The sequence below is a fragment of the Nicotiana tabacum genome, chromosome 19 (genome assembly GCF_000715075.1).
Source record: "Nicotiana tabacum cultivar K326 chromosome 19, ASM71507v2, whole genome shotgun sequence".
NCBI classification, from domain to species: Eukaryota; Viridiplantae; Streptophyta; class Magnoliopsida; order Solanales; family Solanaceae; genus Nicotiana; species Nicotiana tabacum.
In genome coordinates this window covers 129,105,295-129,129,655 of record NC_134098.1, presented here as the reverse complement: position 1 = coordinate 129,129,655, position 24,361 = coordinate 129,105,295, and the positions used below count along the sequence as shown (strand labels likewise).

The window sequence follows — 24,361 nt, the reverse complement described above, 5'->3', positions numbered from 1 at the left end:
ATTGGAAAAATAAATTTTTCTACCCTTACCAGGATGTTCTCGATTATGCCCTCCAGTATGATCGTGGTTTGATCAGCCAGTTGCAAGGATACTGGCACAGATTTGATCACTCCTAGCTCTCCTTCCAATTTCTTGAACACCGATAATGGCATCAAGTTAATGGATGCAACTGAATCACACAAGGCTTTGTCAAAATTTTCACTACCCAACGAGGAAGGTATAGTGAAACTGTCAGGATCCCACACTTCTTGGGAATTTCGTTCTATAGAATGGCATTGCACTGGGCATTGAGTTTGACCACTTTTGTTTCCTCGAGCTTCCTTTTACTTGAGAGGATTTCCTTCAGGAATTTGGCATAGGCTGACTTCTGTGTGAGCACCTCCGTGGACGGGATGTTCACATACAACTATTTCAGCATCTCCAAGAATTTCCCAAAGCATTTGTCTAATTTCTCCCTCTTCATCTTTTGAGGAAAAGGTAACAATGGCATGTGCTTGCTTTCCTCAACTGCGTTGTTCACCTTATGCTTATCAACACCCTTGCTGCTTACATTCTCCTTGGGCAAAGACTCACCGATTTTCTGTTCTTCATCTATCTTGTTTGAGTTGATCTCCTTCTCATCCCTTGGTTTTGCCTTTGGCTCTGCTAATGTTTTCACACTCCTGAGAGATGCAACTTTGATTGCCTCTTTTGAATTTTTTTCAGTGTCTGCCAGCAAAGTCCTCGGTGCCCTTTCTGATAACAATGTATCAAGCTGCCCTATTTATAAATATCTTCATTAGATCTTCTAAACTTGAGTTGTTGGGCTGTGGAGGTTGGTATGGTTGCCACTGTTGAGTTTGGAAACCAGGAGGTCCTTGCACTGGTGCTCTGAGATTTTGTTGCTGCCATGAGTTCAAACTACCAGTTGAAGAACTCCATGAGAACCCTGGATGTCTCTGTCCCATAGAATTGAAATTACCACCTCCTTGGTAGCTGCCTCTATTGATGTTCCCTACAGCGTTGACTTCCTCAGCCGTAGCTTGACACTGATGTGTCAGGTGTCCCTATGCACATATGTCACATACCACATGTGGTTGATTTTGCACCTGAGCTAGCATCAGTTACTTGATGTCCTTAGCCATAGCTGCAATTTGGGCCTGCATTGCTACCGAGGATTCTACTTGGTGCACCCCTGCTGATCTTTTTCGGTCCCCTTGATCAGTGGACCATTGTTCAGCGTCTTCAGATAGTTCATTAAGAAGAGTGACAATCTCTTCAGGAGTCTTTTTCATCAGAGGGCCTGCAACTGTACTATTCAGCAATCTCCTTGATGACGGGTTTAAACCGTCCCAAAAGTCCTAGAGTTGTATCCATTGCTCCATTCCGTTATGAGGGCACCTCCGCAATAGCTCCTTGAAGATTTCACATGCCTCGAACACTGTCTCCCCATCACCTTGGCTAAAATTGTGAATCTCTTTCCTCATTCGTCCAGTCTTAGCGGCAGAGAAATATTTTTCTAAGAACTTGGTCGTCATTTCCTCCCATGTACGGATTGACCCTGTGGGAAGACTTCTCAACCACTGCTTTGCATCATCTTTAAGAGAGAACGGGAATACTCTTAGATAGATGGCATTATGTGATGCTCCATTGTAACGGAATGTTTTCATAAATTCGTCGAAGTCCATAAGATGGTTGTTGGGATCTTCATTGGGCTTTCCTATGAATATGCAATCATTCTGAATATTCTGGATGACTTCCTGTTTGAGTTCAAAATTATTGGCATCAATGGGCGGGGTCTCACACTAGACTGTTGTTGGTTGTATACCGGTCTGGCATAATCTCCTAACGACCTCCCAGGTCTAGGAGCTGCATTTTCAAATTCATCTTCAATCATGTTTCGATTGGGATTGAACCTTCTCTCCTCGTCGACCGTTTCATCCGCAATTCTGGTTGCTTTAGCTGTGCTAATCATGCTTCTTGTTGCAGAGCCGCCTCTCTCACAACTAGGTCCACTACCTCTTCGTTGTTTACCATTGTATTTTAAGTTGAAGGCTAACCCAACAACAATCCACTAGATCTTTTCTCTCTTCTCAACTGCCTCAGGTGCTTGTCTAACTCTGGGTCGTATGGCACCAAGTCCTTTGAAGAGGATCGAGTCATACACCGTTGAACTCAACCTGTTGCCTGCACATAGATGAGAAGAGCGTAAAAAAAAGAAAAGAAAAATAAAGTTGTTCCTAAATTAGCACAGAAAATTAATTTAAACACTATTAATCGCCAATCCCCAGTAACAACGCCAAAATTTGACAAGCACAAAACCGGTGCAGAAAATTATTGCTCGCTTGTCAAAGATAGTATAGTTTAATTATAGTCTCCACATGGATTAGATTTAAACAGTGTTCGAATAATCTTCAGTTGATTACTATCCAGAAAAATTAACACTTGATTTGATGACTATTACGATGATTAACTACTAAAAATTAAGTAACAATTGATCACAAAAGATAACAGATGAGCAACGAAGAAATATCAATGAGAGAAATAATGGTAGTTGACTAGATACGTGCAAGATAATTGACTCGGGATCCAATTCTTGAGTTAATTCACTCTATAATACTGTTGATTCTCATGAATTCAACAGATAATCATATTACACTTGAATTTAAAGTTCCTCTTTCGATTAAACGTTAATTTCAATAATTAATCCAGTTGAAGCACGGTACACAATTGCAATAACAAAATGATGGTTATGATCTAAATGGTGACTTCTCACGAATATTTCCCTATTTTCTAGTTCGATTAACAATTCAAAAGGCTCTTTCGATTACGTATTTGAATCACGAATTTAAACTAGAGTATAAGATGTAAAGTAATTCAATATAAGGCTCCTCTTTCGATTAAGCAAAATAAGAAATAACTCCACACTAAACATAACTCCACAATAAGAATCGAATCCCTAATCAAATTATCAAAACACCATATATGTCAACACCCTAATGAAAATTACTCCATAACAATGGAGTAATACATCTCAAATAAGTTTAAGATCAAAGAAAACATCAAAGCTACTGATTTTGATACAAACTCCCGTATTGCACCGATTGCAGGTTGTATTGTTGATGAATTCTTGAGACTTCTTACCCTTGTTGGTTCTCCAATCTTTCGTAGGTCAAAAGTCCCTTCAAATTGTGTTTTTGGTGTATTTATACAGTGTAGAAACAAGCACGGACGAAACTACCATTTCCTAACCGAACTTGGAGATCACACTGACAAATTTGCACAGTCGCGCCATACGGCGCGCTAGTAAGGAGATCCAGAGAGCTCAGACTCCTCTTGTCAGGCCACTTTTGCACTGCCGCGTCGCACCTTGCCGCGCCCCATGCAGCATGGTAGTGGCTTTTTCTCAGAGTGAATTCATGCATTCACTTTTTGATATCCGGACTTGGTCCTCGACCCCCCGAACGTGATCCCGACCTAATTTTTTGGGCTTCTACTCAGATTTCAAAGCTCCAACTTGTTCGATTTCACTTCAAATTACCTAAATAGCTTAGAATCATTTCCTATAAGGCATAAAACACGTAATAAGTATAATTCACTATCATTTAAGCTCAAACACATGTAAAATGCAATAATTAGAGTGCAATACTACGGCTAAAATACGGGTTTTTAACCTACCATCAATATGTCAGAGTGTACCAAATCTAATAATTCTGAAAATCTTTCAACTTTACGAAATAGTTTCTTTATCATTTTTGCTTGTATGCAAATTTCACATTTTCCTACATGTTCACTTTTACATGACTGTAATGACCCGACCAGTCGTTTTGAGCATTTACACTTTGCTCGGTTGTTTGAGGGCATGAGTAGCTTCGTATGATGTATTAAGACTTATGAGAATCGTCGATTTTGGTTTTCAGGTTATTCGGAATTGATTTGAAAGAATGATTCTCAGGTAGAAGCTTTAAATTTGAAAGGGTTGACCAAGTTTGACTTTTGGTGAATCTGAACCCCCGGATCGGAGTTTTGATGGTTCCGGTAGGCCTGTTGGGTGATTTTGGACTTCAGAGCGCATCCGGATTGTGATTTGGAGGTCCGTAGTAGAATTTGGCTTGAAATGGCGAAAGTTGGAATTTTTGGAAAGTTTGATCGGGAGTGGACTTTTTGATATCGGGGTCGTATTTTGATTCCGGAAGTGGGAGTAGGTCTGTAATGTCAAATGTGACTTGTGTGCAAAATTTGAGGTCAATCGGACGTAATATGATGGGTTTCGGCATCGGTTATGGAAGTTGAAGTTTCAAAGTTTATTGATTTTGAATTTAGGTGTGATTTGAGGCCTCGAGTAGGTCCGTACTGTGTTATGGAATTTGTTGGCATGATCGGACGGGGTCCCGAGTGGCTCGAATGAGTTTCGAACGAGGTTCGGTTCACCTTCGTTGCATAGTGCATTGCTGAAGGCTGCTGGTCCTAGTGTGATCGCACTTGCGGCTGGTTTTGCGTAGGTGCGATGGCCGCAGAAGCGACAAAGGCACCGCAGATGTGAGATGAGAGTTGGATGAGGTAGACCGCAGAAACGGAGATTTGGGCGCATATGCGGATGCGCAGGTGCGAGGTGATAGAGTGCAGGAGCGAGGTATTTCGCAGGTGCGGATGGTGGCTCGCATCTGCGATGTCGCAGAAGTGGATATGTTGTCCACAGGTGCGAGGGTCGAGTCCTCAGCTGATTCCGCAGAAGCGACGCTGCAGAAGCGGCTAATGTGCCGCAGGTGCAAAAATGCTGGCAGAAGCTATAAATCGAGGTTTTGGTTCTTTTATCATATTTTGAGATGTGGGACTCGAATTGAGGCAATTTTTAGAGCAAATTTCATCACAAGGATTGGGGTAAGTATTCTATACTTGGTTTTGATCTTATTCCACGAATCTATCTGCATTTTTAGCAATCGGTTAATGAATTTAAAGAGGAAATTTGGGGGTTTGGCCTAAAAGTTTCATAATATGAATTTTTGAGTTTTGAACATCAAATTGGAGTCGGATTTGAGTGAAACTAGTATGGTTGGACTCGTAATTGAATGGGTTGCTGGATTTTGTAAATTTTGTCGGGTTTCGAGGTGCGGGCCTGGGTTGGGCTTTTGGCCGATTTTGTGCTTTTGATTCAAGATTTGATCTTTTTCGATCGAGATTGGTTCCTTTAGAATTTATTGATATACTTGAGTTGTTTTTGGTTAGTTTCGAATCGTTTGGAGGTTGGAACGCACGGGATGGCATTTTTGGAGCATCACTTGGCTTGCTCGGCATTGGTATTGGCTTGTTCGAGGTAAGTAACTCTTCTAATCTTAGTACTGAGGGTATGAAACCCCTTAAATACGTGTTATGTGATTGGTATTCAGGTGACGCACATGCCAGGTGACGGACGTGTGGGCGTGCACCATGTGAATTGGGACTCGGTTGCTTCCATGGCACTGTATAGTGGTCCTACTTTGTTGATATCCATGTTTTCACCATGTGATATAGTAATTGAGCTGTCAATCATGCTAGATATCATGTCTAGGCTTTATGCCGATATTGTTGGAACCCATATTGGTCGTTTCTTGTTGTCATCTCACTGATTTCATTGATATTTTGTACTTAGTCATATTCATGCATTCATATCATATCTCAATCTTAGTTGTTATTTATTGATACATCATATGATTGTTGTCGGGCTAATTTCATGACATTGTGAGCCTGTAGACTGGAGAAATTGATGACTGAGTGAGGCCGAGAGCCTGATTAAGAGTGATAGTTATGGGATCGGGCTGCACGCCGCAGCATGCTATATTGATTTATGCCTGGATCTGGCTTATGATAGTGCTTGGGCTATAGGAGCCCCTCCGGAGTCTGTACACACCCCCAGTGAGCGCGATTGATTATATTGAGGGATGGATCTTCCCTGGACATGGATCTTGTCCGAAGCATTTATATAGCTGGAGATGGATCTTCTCCATGTGGCCGGATTGGCCTTCCTCGGTACTGAGTGACTAATGGTTAGTGATGTATATATTTTGGGATGGATCTTCCCTGGGCCGTATGGGCCATATACAGTACCAAGTGGTTGAGCATGATGAGTGGAAAGTGTGAGACAATGAGATTGAGTACTCTGAGAGTGTAAGTACATGATTCATCTCTGATATACATGGCATTGGCATGCATACATGACATAAAGACATAGAGATGCATTTTTCCTCTTGATGTACGGTATCACATCATTCATGACTTTTTACACACATTGATATGTGGGCATAGAGAGGTATTTCACACTTGCTATCTGGAAAGAAAATGGAACATCTTATTTATTGTTGAAAGGATATTTTGAAAAATTACAGTTTTCAAACTTACTCGTATTTTTGGCGTTTCGATAAAAGATTTGGGTTTTCACTAAGATACTTGAAAAGCATGACTATTTTAAGGAACTGTGAACGAGCTGGATATTTTACTTCTGAGATATATCTTTTATTACTTGTATTATGATGTTATGAACTGTTGTGGGATATTGGTATTGGACCCGACCTTGTGTTAGTTCGTCACTATTTTCAACCTAAGGTTAGGTTTGTTACATATTGAGTACATGGGGTCGGTTGTACTCATACTACACTTCTATACCTTGCGTGCAGATGTTAGCTGCTGATGTTGCTATGTTCGATGGGAGCTGGATTTGAAGATGTACCTGCATCCCGGTTGTAGCTGCCTCTTGTTCGTGGTAGCCTTAGATCTATAAAACTCTGTTTATGTATTTTTCAAACAGACGATGTATTTATTTCATTTTTGCTTTGTAAACTTTATTCTTAGAAGCTCATGATTTGTACTATCAGTTCTTGGGGATATTAGATTCAGATATTTCTTTACTTAATTGCTTTATTAATTATTATTGGAATTGGTTAGTGGTTAATTGGCTTACCTAGCGGGTTGGGTTAGGTTCCATCATGACTAGTTGGATTTTAGGTCCTGTCAAAGTGGTATCAGAGCTCTAGGTTCATAGGTTCTACAAGTCATGAGCAAGTGTCTAGTAGAGTCTTGCGGATCGGTATGATGATGTCCATACCTATCTTCGAGAGGCTACAGTACATTTAGCATATACTTTCCATCTTTCATTCCTTATCGTGCAGCATTGATTCAGCTTGAAGCGTAACTCTTTAAATTCCTTTCACACATTCGTATGCGCATGTGAGCGCTCGGTATTGGCTGTGCGCCGGAGGCTTGTGATTCCATGGTTGAGGTGCGAGATGTCATTTTAGCGTGCTGATGATGGGCCAGTCTGGAGGACTTGAGGCTGGTTTTGGACGGTAGCTTGAGCATAGAGATTTCGATTGTGTGAGCACGTGCTTTTGGGACTTATAGGTTTGTTAGTGTCCCTATTAGTGAAATTTGTGATTGGATGACTATGTGGTGTGTATGATGTAACTGCGAGATATGTTCAGATTGTTTGAATATGACGAGAAGAGTTTACTTGAGATGTAGCAAAGACTATGGGGTGTCTGATTTCTATCTTGATTTGGCGTATGGTATCGAGTTATTGGTGTGTTAAGGGATCTCTCATGTTATTTAGTTATGGAGTGAAGTAGATTCTCATGTCTTGTTGATGAGTTCAGAATTGAGAAGATTAAGTGATTGTGTAGTAGTCGTGACTGTAGGAGAGTATAGAGAGATGTCAGTTTGAGGCAAGCCGACGGGTTATCTCCTGCGATGTGTCTTGAGGTTGTGTGATTCCTATGATGTTTTGTAGAGAGTTCTCCTTTACCAGTGAATGATAATTGTGCGATTTGAGTTTGGATCGGTTGTAACAGTTGACCTGACTATCACGAGGATGAATGCGAGATTTGTAGATAATTTGAGGTATTATATGGTTTGTGTTACATGAGCTTACGAAGGATTTAATTGAATTTCAGTACGGGATTCTGGCAGTAATAGAGTATGGGTATCATGATGTTATCGAGTATTTTGTTCTGTGGCTTTGAGCTAAGTGGGGGAATCTTCTATCGACGAGTTGATTGCACGATTATGTGTTGTATTGGTTTCGGTTCGGGGTATACTGGTGAATCAGTTATGACTTGCAGAGGTCGAGATCGAGGATGACTCAGGTAAAGAAAATTCGGGATACAGGTTGTATTACACTCTATGGGTATATGGGAATCATAAAATAATTGAGTGGTTATTCGTGAAGGGTGTAGTGTACATGGAGTAGGAATCTGCTCAATTGCTTAGGAGTGTGGGTTACTCCCTTGGGTGTTGGTATGCTAATGGGGCACAGGTCGTTCGGTCCGTTTGGTCGGTTTAATTGAGATTTGAGTAGAGTGGATGACTCACGAGAATGGTTCTGATGGATTCAAGATTTATATGTAGCGATTTGGAATTTTCAAGATTTGTATATGGCTAGAAACTGAGAATTACATTGGATGGTGTTGGGACTTGTGGCATTTTTATACCATTGTGGATTATGCATTTCAGCATCAAGAAGGTGAAAGAAATAGTTTTAGGTTCACATAAGGTCTCCTTAGAGTGGGTGTCGCGGTTATGGTGCTTTGGGGTGCTTAAGAGGGAAGTCAGCGGCTTATGGGCCTTAGGGCGTTGTGGTTTTATGCTAGGGTCTCTTGTGTGGTGAATTTTGGTTTAGGATCGTGGTGTTCCAGCAAGGAGAAGTATCAATTTGAAGGCAATTTGGAAGGGACTTGGATAAATAGGACATTGTGGTAGTAGGTTGGATCAACACAGTAATGGATATAATCGGTTCTTTGGATACTTATGATGTGGCTAGTCTCCACAGGTGTTTCGTGGCAATGCTCTTGGGTTTCGGCGACCTGCGTGGCTGGGTTGAGTTAGAGAGATTCAGTTCTGATAGCTTGGTTATGTGCAAATGTACTTCGAAGGGTTCTCAATGGTTTTACCATGGTTCAAGGGGTATATCTCTTACCGGCGTGAGAAATATATTGCGTATTGGAATTTTCTCCGGGATGAGATCAAATGGAAGGTTTCTGACTGATCGGGTATGTATTCTGCTTGTGACTCAGAGTTGATTATGAGATTCTTGTACTCTTCATAGGATGGCATGGTAGACGTGGTGTATTGCGTGGGATTGAGATTTGCTTGTGCAAGATCACAGTTCAGTTTTGAAGGGAAGGACATAAATTCGTAGGCAGCATGGACGGTTTCAGATGACTAGGCAAATGATATTACTAATCGGTATGGCCTGATGAGAGTACACATTTCAGAAGGGGCAATGTGTTTTGATTTATGGGCACTTCATTGGTATTACGGTACTCTTCTGGTTGATCGACTGCTGATATTCAAATTTTGCTATGTGGCACAAAAGAATTTTAGGAGTATTCCTCTTGGAATCATCGTGTGTGAGATAGGTGTTAGACATTCTGGCGGTGAAGTTGGGATCCGATATGGGATTCGTGTGTTCTATGGATTTGGAGACTGGGAGTTCTTAAGAGCATGTTGTTTTCATGGTTGTGGAATGTGTAGTCATGGCCGAAGCTAGCTAGATGATAGTATGTCATATGATTCAGTCATTGTGGGCTTTTGGAGGGTTATTTATCCATGTGGGGGTGCCCGGAGTTGATTTGGGGGTCCATTGGTAGGCCCAATTAGGATGTGTATTCTACACCGAGTCGGATTGGTTGGCTCCATACTGCTATTGTTGAGGGATGTGCCATTCGGTTGTTGTTGAGCGAGTTTGTGTTCTGAGATGATCTGTGAGTTACTCTTCTATGCTACGAGGATTGTGATTCGTTGGTTATATGCACATATGGTGCGGTTATATTGGGGCCTTATAGCGGAATTTGAGCGAGAAGAGTATTGGGTATTGCTTGGTTGATGGAGTATTAGTTATGTTCTTTCGGGTTTTGTGTGACATTGTGTCATTTGATTCTCCGCGGTTATGGTAATGCACTTTGAGTACTTGATATCGAATTGCGTGTGGTTATTAATTTTTAGCAGGGTGGATTGAGGTATTTCATATGGACCAGTATTTGGATAGGGTTGCGCATTGCAGCAGAGTTATGTTGAGATATGATCCCTCATGTTAGATTCATGTGTTTTTGTTCTACGGTGTGTGATAGGTTCTTAGCATTGCGTGGTGGTGGTACTTGTTGAGCTTGCGGGACAGTTCTCCTGTATGAATCAGTTTTCCATGATTTGAGTATATTTGGAAGGTTGCTTATTGGTGCACGGATTGCACGGGTTATGGCGTCAGATTGTATTGATGTGGCATATCACTAGAGTGGTCGTGTTGGATGAGATGAGATCATTGGACCTAGAATGGATACCATCGGAATTGATTACAGCATGTTTGGAAGTATAATATCGAAAATTGGCTTAGAATTTGCTATAGTTCTTGTTGAATGAGAGGGAATTCCATGACAGGTTGATATGATGAATGGTTATGAGTTGTGCATGTTTCTTTCATCATCGATAGTGTACGAAGGTTGTAGAACGAGGTTTTGTTTGATATGAGATTTATTACCGGTATTGGGTCGTTTTGAACAACTACTGTGATTTGAAATTATCGCTATGAGTATTTGAGTTATGTGGTACATCACGTTATTACATCTTGGGTTATGGTGAAGGCTTGATACAGCTTGTTCAGACTTATATAGTGTGTAGATGCGAGATTCTGATCTTATAGAAATTCCGAATGTTGAAAATTAGATTCTAAGGTTTATGGGCTAAGTTGAATTAAGAAACTATAGTTATGCTGTGTTGTCGGGCGTATATGAGATAGGGTGACGTGAGATCATCCTCGGGTATGTGCATGGTAAGGTTACACGGCGATTTAATGGCTTTTGGAACAAATCTTGGCACGTTCGAGGACGAATGTATGTTTAAGTGGAGGGGGGGATGTAACGACCCGAACGGTCATTTTGAGAATTTACACTTCGCTCGGTTGTTTGAGGGCATGAGTAGCTCTGTATGATGTATTATGACTTATGTGAATCGTCGGTTTTGGTTTTCAGGTTATTCGGAATTGATTTGAAAGAATGATTCTCAGCTAGAAGCTTTAAATTTGAAAGGGTAGACCAAGTTTGACTTTTGGTGAATTTGAACCCGAATCGAAGTTTTGATGGTTCTGGTAGGTCTATTGAATGATTTTGGACTTAGGAGCACGTCTGGATTGTGATTTGGAGGTCCGTAGTAGAATTTGGTTTGAAATGGAGAAAGTTGGAATTTTGGAAAGTTTGACCGGGAGTGCACTTTTTGATATCGGGGTCGAATTTCGATTCCCGAAGTAGGAGTAGGTCTGTAATGTCAAATGTGACTTGTGTGGAAAATTTAAGGTCAATCGAACGTAATATGATGGGTTTCAGCATCAGTTGTGAAAGTTGAAGTTTCAAAGTTCATTGATTTTGAATTTAGGTGTGATTCGTCGTTTCAATGTTGTTAGGTGTGATTTGAGGCCTCGAGTAGGTCCGTACTGTGTTATGGAACTTGTTGGCATGATCGGACGGGGTCCCGAGTGGCTCGGATGAGTTTCGGACGAGGTTCGGATCACCTTTGTTGCATAGTGCATTGCTAAAGGCTGCTGGTCCTAGTGTGATCGCACCTGCGGCTGGTTTTGTGCAGGTGCAATGGCCGCAAAAGCGACAAAGGTGCCACAGATGCAATATGAGAGATAGATGAGGAAGACCGCATAAGCGGAGATTTGGGCGCATATGCGGATGCGCAGGTGCGAGGTGATAGAGCGCAGGAGCGAGGTATTTCGCAGGTGCGGATGGTGGCTCGCACCTGCGGTGTCGTAGAAGTGGATATGTTGTCCGCAGGTGCGAGGGTCGAGTCCTCAATTGATTTCGCAGAAGCAGAGGTTATGTCACAGAAGCGACGCCGCAGAAGCGGCTAATGTGCCGCAGGTGCGAAAATGCTGGCAGAAGATATAAATCGATGTTTTTGTTCTTTTATCATATTTTGAGATGTGGGACTCGGATTGAGGCAATTTTTGGATTGGGGTAAGTATTCTACACTTAGTTTTGATCCTATTCCACGAATCTATCTTCATATTTAGCAATCGGTTGATGAATTTAAAGAGGAAATTGGGGGGTTAGGCCTAAAAGTTTCATAATATGAATTTTTGAGTTTTGAACATCGAATTGGAGTCGGATTTGAGTGAAACTAGTACGGTTGGACTCGTAATTGAATGGATTGTTGGATTTTGTAAATTTTGTCGGGTCCCGAGGTGCGGGCCCGAGTTGGGCTTTTATCGATTTTGAGCTTTTGATTCAAGATTTGATCTTTTTCGATTGAGATTGGTTCCTTTAGCATTGTTTGATATGCTTGAGTTATTTTTGGTTAGTTTCGATCCGTTCGGAGGTCGGAATGCGCGGGATGGAATCTTTAGAGCATCGCTTGGCTTGCTCGGCATTGGTATTTGCTTGTTCGAGGTAAGTAACTCTTCTAATCTTAGCACTGAGGGTATGAAACCCCGAAATACGTGTTATGTGATTAGTATTGAGGTGACACACATGCTAGGTGACGGGCGTGTGGGCGTGCACCATTTGAATTGGGACTCTTTTGCTTCCATGGCACTGTATAGTGGTCCTACTTTATTGATATCCGTATTTTTACCATGTGATAAAGTAATTGAGCTATCAATCATGCTAGATATCATGTTTAGGCTTTATGCCGATACTGTTGGGACCCATAGTGGTCGTTTCTTATTGTCATCTCAATGATTTCATTGATATTTCATACTCAGTTATATTTATGCATTCATATCATATCTGAGTCTCAGTTGTTATTTATTGATACATCATATCATTGTTGTCGGGCTAGTTTCATGACATTGTGAGCCTGTGAGTGAGACTGGAGAGATTGATGACTGAGTGAGGCCGAGAGCCTGATTATGAGTGACAGTTATGGGATCGGGCTGCACGCCGCAACATGATATATTGATTTATGTCTGGATCTAGCTTATGATAGTGTTTGGGCTGTAGGAGCCCCTTCGGAGTCTGTACACACCCCCAGTGAGCGCGGTTCATTATATTGAGGGATGGATCTTCCCTAGACATAGATCTTGTCCGAAACATTTATATACCTGGAGATGGATCTTCTTCATGGGGCCGAATTGGCCTTCGATAAAAGTTTGGGTTTTCACTAAGATACTTGAAAAGCATGACTATTTTCTGCAACTGTGAACGAGCTGAATATTTTACTTGTGAGATACATCTTTTATTACTTGTATTATGCTGTTATGAACTGTTGTGGGATATTGGTATCGGACCCGACCTTGTGTTAGCTCGTCACTACTTTTAACCTAAGGTTAGGTTTGTTATTTATTGAGTACATGGGGTCAGTTGTACTCATACTATACTTCTGCACCTTGCATGCAGATGTTGGCTGCTAATGTTGCTGTGTTCGATGGGAGCTGGATTTGAAGATGTATCTGCGTCCCGGTTGTAGCTGCCTCTTGTTCGTGATAGTCTTAGATCTATAAAACTCTGTTTATGTACTTTTCAAACAGACGATGTATTTATTTCATTTTTGTTTTGTAAACTCTATTCTTAGAAGCTCATGATTTGTACTACCAGTTCTTGGGGAATGTATTAGATTCAGATATTTCTTTACTTAATTGCTTTATTAATTGTTATTGAAATTAGTTAGTGGTTAATTGGCTTATCTAGCGGATTGGGTTAGGTGCCATCACGACTAGTCGGATTTTGGATCGTGTCAATGATATATAACCATTTTTAGACATATATTTTAAAGAACCAATATTTAAATGTCCTAATCTAGCATGCCATAAAATAGAATCAGACTTAACAATATAAGTAGAAACACAATTTATTTCATTAATACCTTAAACATGCCATTACAATTATATCCTTTTCCAACAAAGATACCATTCTTAAGTACTATTACATGATCGGATTCTATGACTATCTTCAAGCCTCTCTTAAACAACAAACTAGCGGACATCAAGTTCTTCTTCATGTTGTAAACATGGTATACATTTAGCAATGTTAAATTCTACCCAGAAGTGAAATTTATCTCAACACTTCCCTTTCTTGCAACATCTGCGATCACATGGTTGCCTATCAGAACCATCTCGGGTTTCTTTACTTCTGCATAGATCTTGAACACGGCCTCCGTAGCATATTAAGCACTCCTAGATTTACTCCCAAAGTACGGGTTATAATATTTTTTTATTCGTTTAGCCTCTAACCCTCACTATACATCTGTAATACCTGTGCTAGCTCATTATTATCTTTGTGAAGGTCCTTAAACTCTCCGACTTATATTGATTCACTTAAGACGCATTACAACATAAAAGTACGGAGTGTAACAATTTAAAAATATAAGTGATTGCGTCGAGTTATTCAAGATGTTACAATTCCAATTCCTACTCGTTTGCAGTACACTTTTTGATAGCTAAAATTGAAGATAAAAAATGTTTTGCCAGTTTGATGATGGTTACATTAACAATAAAATATATATACACCTACAAGATAAACTATTAAATTATACCGATAGCCCCTTGCCTCCAAACAAGCATATACAAAATAATAACAGTATAGAGAAAAAATTCAGTAATGTAAAGGAAAAAATAACAACAGCAAAAGAGTAGAGCAACCAAAATATAAGCAAAGTCAGGTAGTGATAAACTTCTAAAAATATGAAAAGTACTAAAATAACGTTATTACTACCGGAATGAAAGGAAAGACGTAGTCGCCTTCTAAGACGAAATCATTGTAGGGAACAGTTAAGTTGGTTGACAATAAAAAGTCCATCGTTAGCACTGAAACAATGTAATGTAATGTCACACTTGAACACGGCAGCACTAAAAGCGGCCAAACTAAACCACTTGAAACAGCTTCATGCACAGCTCTTTCAAAACTCCGTCTACTCCGACAACTACTGGGTGGCGCAGCTCATCAATCTCTGCACGCGCCTCCACGCTCCACCCACATACGTTCGCCGAATATTCAACTCGGTCGACCAACCCAATGTCTTCGTTTTCACCAACATTCTCAAGTTCTACTCCCAATTGGGTGCCCACACTGAGGTATTCTATCTGTTTGACAAAATGCAGAAATACAATGTAACCCCTGATGCGTTTGTATATCCCATTCTCATCAAAGCAGCTGGAAAATGCGGCGTTGTGTTCCATGCTCATTGTATTAAAATGGGTCATGATTGGGATAGGTTCATTCGCAACGCGATTATGGATATGTACGGAAAATTTGGGCCTTTGGAGGTTGCTCGAGAGCTGTTTGATGAAATGAATGAGAGAGCTGTTGCGGATTGGAATGCTTTGATTTCGGGGTATTGGAATTGGGGGAATGAAGCTGAAGCGAGGAGTTTGTTTGATTTGATGCCTGAGAAGAATGTGGTTACTTGGACTGCAATGGTTACTGGGTATTCGAATAGGAAAGATATGGAGAATGCTCGAAGGTACTTTGATCAAATGCCGGAGAGAAATGTTGTGTCGTGGAATGCAATGCTGTCAGGGTATGCTCAAAATGGGTCACTTGTAGAGGTTATAAGGATGTTTGATGAGATGGTGAGTTCTGGGGTTCGCCCTGATGAAACTACATGGGTTACTATCATCTCTTCTTGTTCTTCGCTTGGTGATGCTAGCCTCGCTGAGGCCCTTGTCAAGATGATAAATGAGAAGGGTGTTCACTTAAATTGTTTTGCAAAGACTGCGCTACTTGACATGTATGCCAAGTGTGGGAACCTTGCCATGGCTAGGAAGATCTTTGATGAATTAGGTACCTATAAGAACTTAGTTACATGGAATGCAATGATTTCGGCGTATGCAAGAGTTGGTGATTTGGCTTCTGCAAGAGAACTCTTTGATAAGATGCCCGAGAAGAATGTCATCTCTTGGAATTCAATTATAGCTGGTTATGCTCAAAATGGACAATCAAAAGTGGCTATTGACCTTTTCAAAGATATGATAGCAAAAGGTGTGCTGCCAGATGAAGTCACCATGGTTAGTGTGATCTCTGCCTGTGGTCACCTTGGGGCTTTAGAATTTGGCAATTGGGCAGTAAATTTCCTGGAAAAGCATCAAATCAAGTTGAGCATTTCAGGGTACAATGCTCTAATTTTCATGTACTCCAAGTGTGGAAGTAGGAAAGATGCAAAGAAAGTATTTCAATCAATGGAAACCAGAGATGTAGTTTCCTATAACACATTGATTACAGGTTTTGCAGCTTATGGCAATGGGATTGAAGCTGTTGATCTGTTGTGCAAGATGAAGAAAGAAAATATTGAACCAGATCGAATAACATATATTGGGGTATTAACAGCTTGCAGTCATGGTGGACTGCTAGAAGAAGGTCGAAGTATATTTAATTCTATCAAAGATCCAGACTCTGATCATTATGCGTGCATGGTTGATTTATTAGGTAGAAATGGTAAACTAGACGAAGCAAAATGTTTGATAGAAAGTATGCCAACTCGTCCACATGCAGGAGTATATGGGTCCCTTTTACATGCTAGTCGAGTTCACAAAAGGATAGACCTTGGAGAGTTTGCTGCTAAAAAGCTCTTTGAAATAGAACCTGAAAATTCAGGTAATTATGTTTTGCTTTCGAACATATATGCCTCAGCAAGAAGATGGGAAGATGTAGACAGGGTGAGAGGGTTGATGAAAATTGGAGGAGTAATGAAGACAACTGGATGGAGTTGGATTGAACACGAGGGTGAGATGCACAAGTTTATAGTGGGTGATAGGTCACACGAGCAATCAACAAATATTTATAGAGTGCTGGCTGAAACAGAAAAAAAGATAAGGCTAGCTGGATACATGGCTGATAAGAGCTGTGTTTTAAGAGATGTTGAAGAAGAAGAGATGGAAGAGATGGTAGGGACCCATAGCGAGAAGTTGGCTGTGGCTTTTGCACTTCTTGTTACTGAACCATGTTCGGTCATAAGGGTGGTGAAGAACCTCAGGATATGTAGGGATTGCCACACAGCAATCAAAATCATTTCAAAGTTGGAGGGGAGGGAGATTATTGTAAGGGATAATAATCGATTCCACTGCTTCAATAAAGGGCGGTGTTCTTGTAAAGACTATTGGTAGTCATGCCATTCTGTGTACCAAACTACAATACCTGATGTTCGGGCAGATAAGCATATTTACTAGTTACAGAAAAATAGTTAGGCCATTTTGGCTTCATGCCATTTGCTGGATCTTTACAGCTTGTCGGAATTAAGGCTTTAAGACTGCTGATGACAGCTCTGTTTGGCTGGTAACTTTGTTCTACCAGTAATATTTATGTAGTGTGGATAGAAATACACTTGGACATCACAGTCGACCATAGAGAAATGGTTCAGCCAAAGGTTATTGCTTGCTCTTATTCTATTATGAGTTGGAATAGTTAAAGGACGGTGATTGTTAGATTGTTTTTGTTCCACCAGCAATTGAATTCATTTCAATTTCACATAATAACAAGTTTAAGCAGGTTGTTGTTCCCCTATTTAAATTAAGATGCGCAAAAGTTTCTAAATTTCTCATACTACCGCAGCGTAGTATTAAAATAAGCCATTAAAGTAAAAGAAAAAGATGAAAATGGACGCACAGAAGAGGGTAACAGGCACAAATTTTAATTATCTAAAACGCAATCCAAAAGCAAGATAAACAGACAGCAAACATTTATGAAATGGACATCCGATCTGCAAACATTCAACTTTGATACAGATGACACTTTAATAACTGAGCTAAAAATTCTAGCCTTCGAACATCGCCACTTGATTGATGCTGCTCTTAAAGTTACCACAATTTAAACTCTAGCTCTCTTGCTACTGCAACTAGGACACTTATACTGCTTGATATGCTCAGCTTTTGCTGGAGTAATCTTCACACATTTGCCATGGAACCATCTCTCGCAAATATCACAGCAAATCCAGAATTCATCAGTGGCATAATTATCACCACAAGCTCCACAGAGAGTTGCCCCTTGTTCATCTTCTTCTTCTTCCTCCTCCCCGCTTTCGTCCTCCATTTTAGGTGGAGATATCTTTACTGCCTTGGGCTGGGGGTCTGGCTGTCGAGACTGTAAACCAAAGATGATAGCAAAAATCATATTATGAGAGGGAAGAAAAATATAATTATATTTTTCTTAGGTCATGTATATGAGAACCTTTCCACTTGATTTGCTTTTGCTGCTATTATTGTGAGCAGCATCATGTGCCTGCTTAGCAGCTCCGGTTACAACCTCAAATACTGTTGGCAGATCATTTATCATTTGGAAAAGCCTCTTCCTGTATACATAATTTCCAGAATAAAACAATTATCCTCTCTAAATTAATATCAGATAACCATTTAACCAATGGAAGCCACATCTATGAGATTGGACTAGCTAGGCAAACTATGACACTTGACAAATATAAACCAAATTCAAGTTAACATTTATGGACATAGAACACATGATTATGGAACCCCATGCGATGCAACCAGTTTCCCAGTATAAAACCAGTTTCCCAGTATAAAACCCAGCTTATAAGGATTTCTGTCATAGTTTTGTGTTCCAAGAGATTCTCTAACCTACACGAATAAAGAGTAGAAATGAAGGGGGGGGGGGGGATGCTACACAAAGAGTTGCTCCAAGTGTTATACAGCACTTGTGCCATCCTGACATGTTAGACATCCTTCGCTTACTCAAGTAATCACTAACTTATCCAATGATGCTACAGCCAGTATTAATAGCTGATGGTGAACCTCTCAAGATGTCAGACCTCTTTCGGTTAACCCCACTGAGCACTATTTTATTCGATGAACATCCAAAAACACCAGCAGAAGGTAAACATCTCAACATGTCAGGCATCCTTAGTTTCAGTAACCAAACACTATATTATCCAATGATGCCACAAACCAATGCAACTAAGTGAATGAATTTGCTTTTATCTAAAAATTAGCACCTAATAACCTTCCCCAGAATAGAGAAAGGACCAAGGGCATTGCAAACCTATAATCGTTCCCTTTTTAAAATAAGGAAATTGTAAAGAAATTCTATAACCATAACCTAAAAAAGGAAGATGTTTGAAATCTCATCACACCAAGAATATCATTGCAACAAGTCATCAATGTGCCCACCAAGACAAAGAAAAAACAATTCTTTTCATGATAAAGAGAATATAAAACACCATCAACTTTGGTTAAAGGTGGACTCCTATATTGGCCAAATAATCTAACTGATTGTAATTCTTCATCCTAGAGTTTCTAACTTGGTTAGTAATTACAGCTAAGACTTATACTTTAGAGGGTTACTGTTTTAAACTCAATATACTTGCACCTTCTTGGTGCTTTTGTGAAAATATATTTAAAATGAAAAAAATGTTTTTAAACTCAATACCATCAATTGACCACAACTCTGTCTATGTGAGACTTGCAAAGCATAGCTGGCCCTATGCCAATAAAGGAGAAGGGTTGTGGTAGATAAATGGCAAGCGTAAGATCGTCTAACTATGATGAATTCCAAATACTGAATCTTGGAGAGTGCAAAGCGGATAAAATGAAGCAGACATAATTTATTTGGGATAAGGCCTAGTTCATTGATCAGTTGACTGTTGGGTCAACCTCAGTGAGATACAGCAAACACGTCAAACACTATGTGGTAAGCGAGAGGACAACAAAAAGGAATACATATACCACTTTCTTCATCAGCGATTGAAGGGTAGAAAAGGGAGCTCCAACTGTCTGGGTTAGAAAAGGGAAAAAAGAGACTTCCATAACATGATTCTTGATTAAATTTGTTCTGTGATTTTTCATGGAACAATGATGTCTCACCTATGAAACAAAAAAAAAAACGGACAGCAAGCACTTAAGCTTTTCTCCCTAAAATCAATCAGCGGAGCACACGAGTTCTGGATGCACCAATTGCTTACGGAGGTGAGATTTAAGCAGCATGACGGAAATTAGCATGTGAAAGAAGTAGCTCAACTTATGCCACCACAGCCACCCCCGAAAAGATAAAAAGAGTTGTAGACAAGCAAAGACTACCTGATGGACACTGCAATGACAGAGTTTAGAAGGGAGCGCAGAAAATCCACACAATTTAATAGGACGCCAGCACATGGCACAACACTTATTTACATTTGCCAAAAGATAGCCCCAGCCCCCAATGTCTTCATCAAACAGGATAAACATAAATATGCAAATGAAATACAACATATAGGAGCAAGGTGGCAAAACAGTAAAAGAAGATGGTGAAATCCTAAGGTAACAGACGTTATAATACCTTTCACTCTTGCCGAACCCAAACCGTGCACCAAAGTAGAACGCAACAGAAAGCAACCATGAATCACTGTGAACAGCAACAAGTGATAACCAGTCTTTCTCTTGCATTCCATCACGTGCAAAATTTATGCCTAATGCTGGCTCCGGAAGTTCTGGAGGCACCTCCTCCACAGGGAGGTTTACTTCCCATGTCTCACTAGGAAGCCCATAGAGACACAAGTTCTCCTTTTCTGAAAGTAAAAACATGTGTTAAGTTCAGAAAAGGTTATAAACACTTCATAAAGACATAAATGATCTGCACGAGTAGTCTAAATAAACCAACAATTGAACAACACCCAATGAGGGAAACACCCAACAAGCTCAAAACAAGGGAAAAGAGAGGGTACACTGTGAAGTGAGGGGGAGAGGAATGATGCGACAACACAAGAAAAATCTATTTTCCTGACAACTTCCAAGTCGCAATTCCACGAAGTCCTTAAATAAATACACTGTCATAAAGACTGACACAACTGTTTGATATAGTAGCCAATTGATATACTTCATCATGAAGGTCATAATCAGAATTTCTGTTAATGGGAAAAAAAAAAATAACAGCAACGAAATAAAGAATTTGAATGAGTTCTTCAAATAGAGTTATTTACAGACACTATAATAGATATAAACAAGTTAGACACTGCATCAAAGAAAGAAGTCAAACATTCGGGATAAAGCTACATTATGTTTCACTATTATATCAAATATTTCAAAATCAATTCATGAATTATGGCACAAAAAAGCACCTCTAATCCTGGCAACATGCAAAATAAGGTTTTCCAAATAACAGAACTCTCACCTCCTCAACCCCAACCCCCCCAACCCCCCCCAAAAAAAAAACCTAAAAAAAGGGGGAAAAAGAACTTGGCCAGAGAGGGAAAAAAAGAAGACGAGAACATTTATTAATCACAAGGCGAGAATATACTATCATCACACACTAACCACAAACTTCAACCATTTTAATTAAACTGCCTCAAGACACCTTAAGTAACTATACACCAAATGCATCTACATCAAAGTGCTTTCATCACTGCAATCATATTTTTCTATCCTCTTAAGTATACCAGTTGATACAATCAGGAAAAATCTGACATTTTTTTAATGCAACAGACATCGAAACAGGCCTATTCACCCATAGTAAACAAGATTAACGGTTGTTAGACTTTTAAATCAATGTGATAGAGAAATGATGATCACTGCCACATAAAAGAAGTTTTACAGCTCTTCTTCCTTGAGAGTTGATAACAGTCATCAAGATTACAATGAAAATACTTCTGACATTGACACTCTCGCTAATAAAATTCTAAGTAATGATCTCATTGTTACAACTTATTTTAGAATACAGTTTAAGATCATGACAATTTTGTCATAAATGCAGAAGAATTACTCTTTCAAATGAAGACGACAATTAACTACTCGTTAAAGATTTGATCTTTCCATTCCTGCATAACAGCCAAAGAACACATCAAATGCCAAAATGACGCAAACAGACAGAAAGCTCTAACCACGTCTTTTAGTCCACACTACGAGGCAACAACATTAAAAATTACAAAACTGATACAGTAACACGACAAGAAGCAAACTTATGAAAATCTGATATATTAACAGTCACAAAGTCCTAATCAAGTGGCTTAATCACTCTATGGACGAAGAACCAGAAATTAAAAGCTACAGGAAATATACTGCATTCAGAAATACAACTCAAGCTCAATTATCCAAAAAGAACCAAATGTACACATATAGATGGACCACAATAATCCAATCAAAAACTGAGAAACGAAAACTCACCAGGATCACACTGCTGATAAAACTTCTCAACATCTGGAATAATTAATTTAAAAAAAAACAAAAAATCATAATTAGCAAAACCAACAAAATTCAGCAACACCCAGAAAGTGCTTAGGCTAAAAAACACATAAAAGTGCATGAGAAGAAAAAGGAAACAATTTTACAAACCTGCGGTAAGTGCTTTAATTAAACCAGCTCTACGACCTTTGAAATCGTTGAATACTTCTTCTACAGTCCTAGGTACCGGATTTTCCATATTATTCTTTTCTTCACGCAATTTTTAACAAACCCACAAGCGAAAAATCTAGTCTTTGGAAAAACCAAGAAATGGGTAGAAGGGAGTTAGGGTTTTGTGCCAAGAGCTAGGGTTTCCTCTTCATGTTCGCCCAAAATTTAAAATTGGCTTGCTATGTGCTGTGAAAATGGAGAAGACAAATAAAATTTTAAATTTTTATGAGAAATTGTAAGAAGTAATAAGAAAAATTGAGAGAGATAGAGAGGGGTGGAGGAAACAGCGGGAAGAAAAAGGAAAGTGTAGGGTGGGGGGGGGGGGGGAAGAGGGTTTTAGTAGCTGTTTTTTTTTTTTATGAGGGTCAGCGTTGTTTTTAGTAAAATAAATATATACAGTATATTTTTGGGTTTTCAAAATCGAACTTTGATTAAGGGTAAAACCTTATTAGATCTATAGGGGTTTCTTTTCTTGTTGGGAGAGATCAGAATTCAGAAATCTGATGCGAAATGTCTTTTTCTTTCTTGTTAAAAATTAGAGCCTACTTGAGAATTTTTTTATTGGTTAGGCTGAAGTTTTTGCCTTGGAGAACGAAAAGGGTTTCTCTATCTTCTTTTTCTGAAGAGGTGTTAAAAGAGAATGATAGTTGTGATTTGTGGGTTTTGATTTTGACATTGTTCATCCTGAGAGTCTTTTAATATTCCAGAGTAAGTCTCTCTCTCTCTATATATATATATATATATACTAAGATTACTCCTAAAAATTCACTTGATTTGTTATTGTTACTGTCACGGGTGAAAATTCTATTGTATATTGTTATTGATTTTGACGTTGTTGTTTTCAATAAAAGTTGAACTGGGATAGAAATAGCACAAATGGCTTCTTGGCTTATACTTTTTTGTCTTCGTTATCCAATTTGGATGTCCTTGTTTTGTTATCAAAAGTACTTTATATTTTTCACCTTTTTTAAAGTGAAAAGTAAGGAGGATGAAATTCTTTGGGTTGTGTCCCGGTTGCAATTGCACCATTATTCCATATGTAGGATCGTCTTTTTCTTTTTCTAAAATATTCATTTTCAGTTAAAGGAAGAGAAAGCTTCTTTTTTTTTTGTCAAGTATAGTAAATTCCAAGGTGGTCGGTTATTGTAGTTGATGGCTAACAGAAAAGTACGTACTAGTTTTTTTTATAATTATGATAAAATCCTTTGAGTGGTTTCGGAATATTCATTTAACTTATGATTCCAACTAATTTGAGATTAAATGTGTTAGGCTCCTAATGCTGGACTTCATCAATGATAGTCACTGCTTCTTCAATCTGAGAATCTGCTTGTTTGTCGCTTAAGGCCTGGGCGGCTCGATTCAGCTTAATATGTTTGCGAAAAATGATCCCGCGAAGGCCTGAAAACAAGACAGTCCTTAAAAGGGTCTTCTATTTATATACTTACGAGAAAAAAAAATAGACAAGGTGATTGTGATTGGCAAAGTGGGCTTGTGATTGGCAAAGTAGGCAAGGTGAGTCTTGTATCCTTTTACTTTTGTCATACTATATAGTAAAAAAAAAAAAAAAAAATTGTTGGCTTGTAGTTGATGTTAATTGATTGATCGATGAAAAGATGAGTCTAAGAGAAAGAAGAAAGAGGCTTTAGAGTAAGAATTTAACTTGGGTTGCCACTTAATAGCTTCACTACATATGTAATGAGAAGGCATTGGGAATGGAAGGCTTCCTTCTCTTTGTATCTCTAATTTATCCTCTTCTTTACCCTCTATCCACTTCGACCGAATTCCTTCATGGATTGTTCTTCCCCTCAATCCCTTACTTCCTGGCCAATTTGTGACCTTGGTTCAAGGGTTAAAACATGCTGCTGAAGATGTTCATCTAAAAGGATTGAAATACCCCCAACAATAATTTAGGCAAAAGCAAAAAATTCAATAAAGACTATATAAAGAAATTTATTAAACTAGGGAGAGAACGTGGTAAGAGATTTTTTCATAATTTATAAACTCTTGAATCTTTTTACATCATAGCTACCTCTCCACAATAGAAATTAATGTTGGGAATAAATCCCCTACAGAAATAATATTCACAGCAATAAAAGCAGAATAATAATATAACACTGA

At 39.3% G+C, this 24,361-nt stretch overlaps 2 protein-coding genes across 2 annotated transcripts; one reads left to right on the top strand and one right to left on the bottom strand.

Annotated features, from left to right (window-relative positions):
• Positions 1–14,577: 14,577 nt before the first annotated feature.
• Positions 14,578–17,356, top strand: LOC107811535 (pentatricopeptide repeat-containing protein At1g14470-like). Its single transcript, XM_016636493.2, has one exon. The coding sequence runs from the start codon at positions 14,762–14,764 to the stop codon at positions 17,036–17,038; it is 2,277 nt and encodes a 758-aa protein (XP_016491979.2). The 5' UTR covers positions 14,578–14,761; the 3' UTR covers positions 17,039–17,356.
• Positions 17,357–17,559: 203 nt separating this feature from the next.
• On the bottom strand, positions 17,560–22,554 carry LOC107811534 (PHD finger protein Alfin1). Its single transcript, XM_016636492.2, has 5 exons — positions 22,184–22,554; positions 22,016–22,048; positions 20,196–20,424; positions 18,099–18,219; positions 17,560–18,011 (listed from the first exon to the last, which is right to left on the bottom strand). The coding sequence occupies exons 1-5, from the start codon at positions 22,269–22,271 to the stop codon at positions 17,739–17,741; spliced, it is 744 nt and encodes a 247-aa protein (XP_016491978.1). The 5' UTR covers positions 22,272–22,554; the 3' UTR covers positions 17,560–17,738.
• Between the last annotated feature and the right edge of the window lie 1,807 nt (positions 22,555–24,361).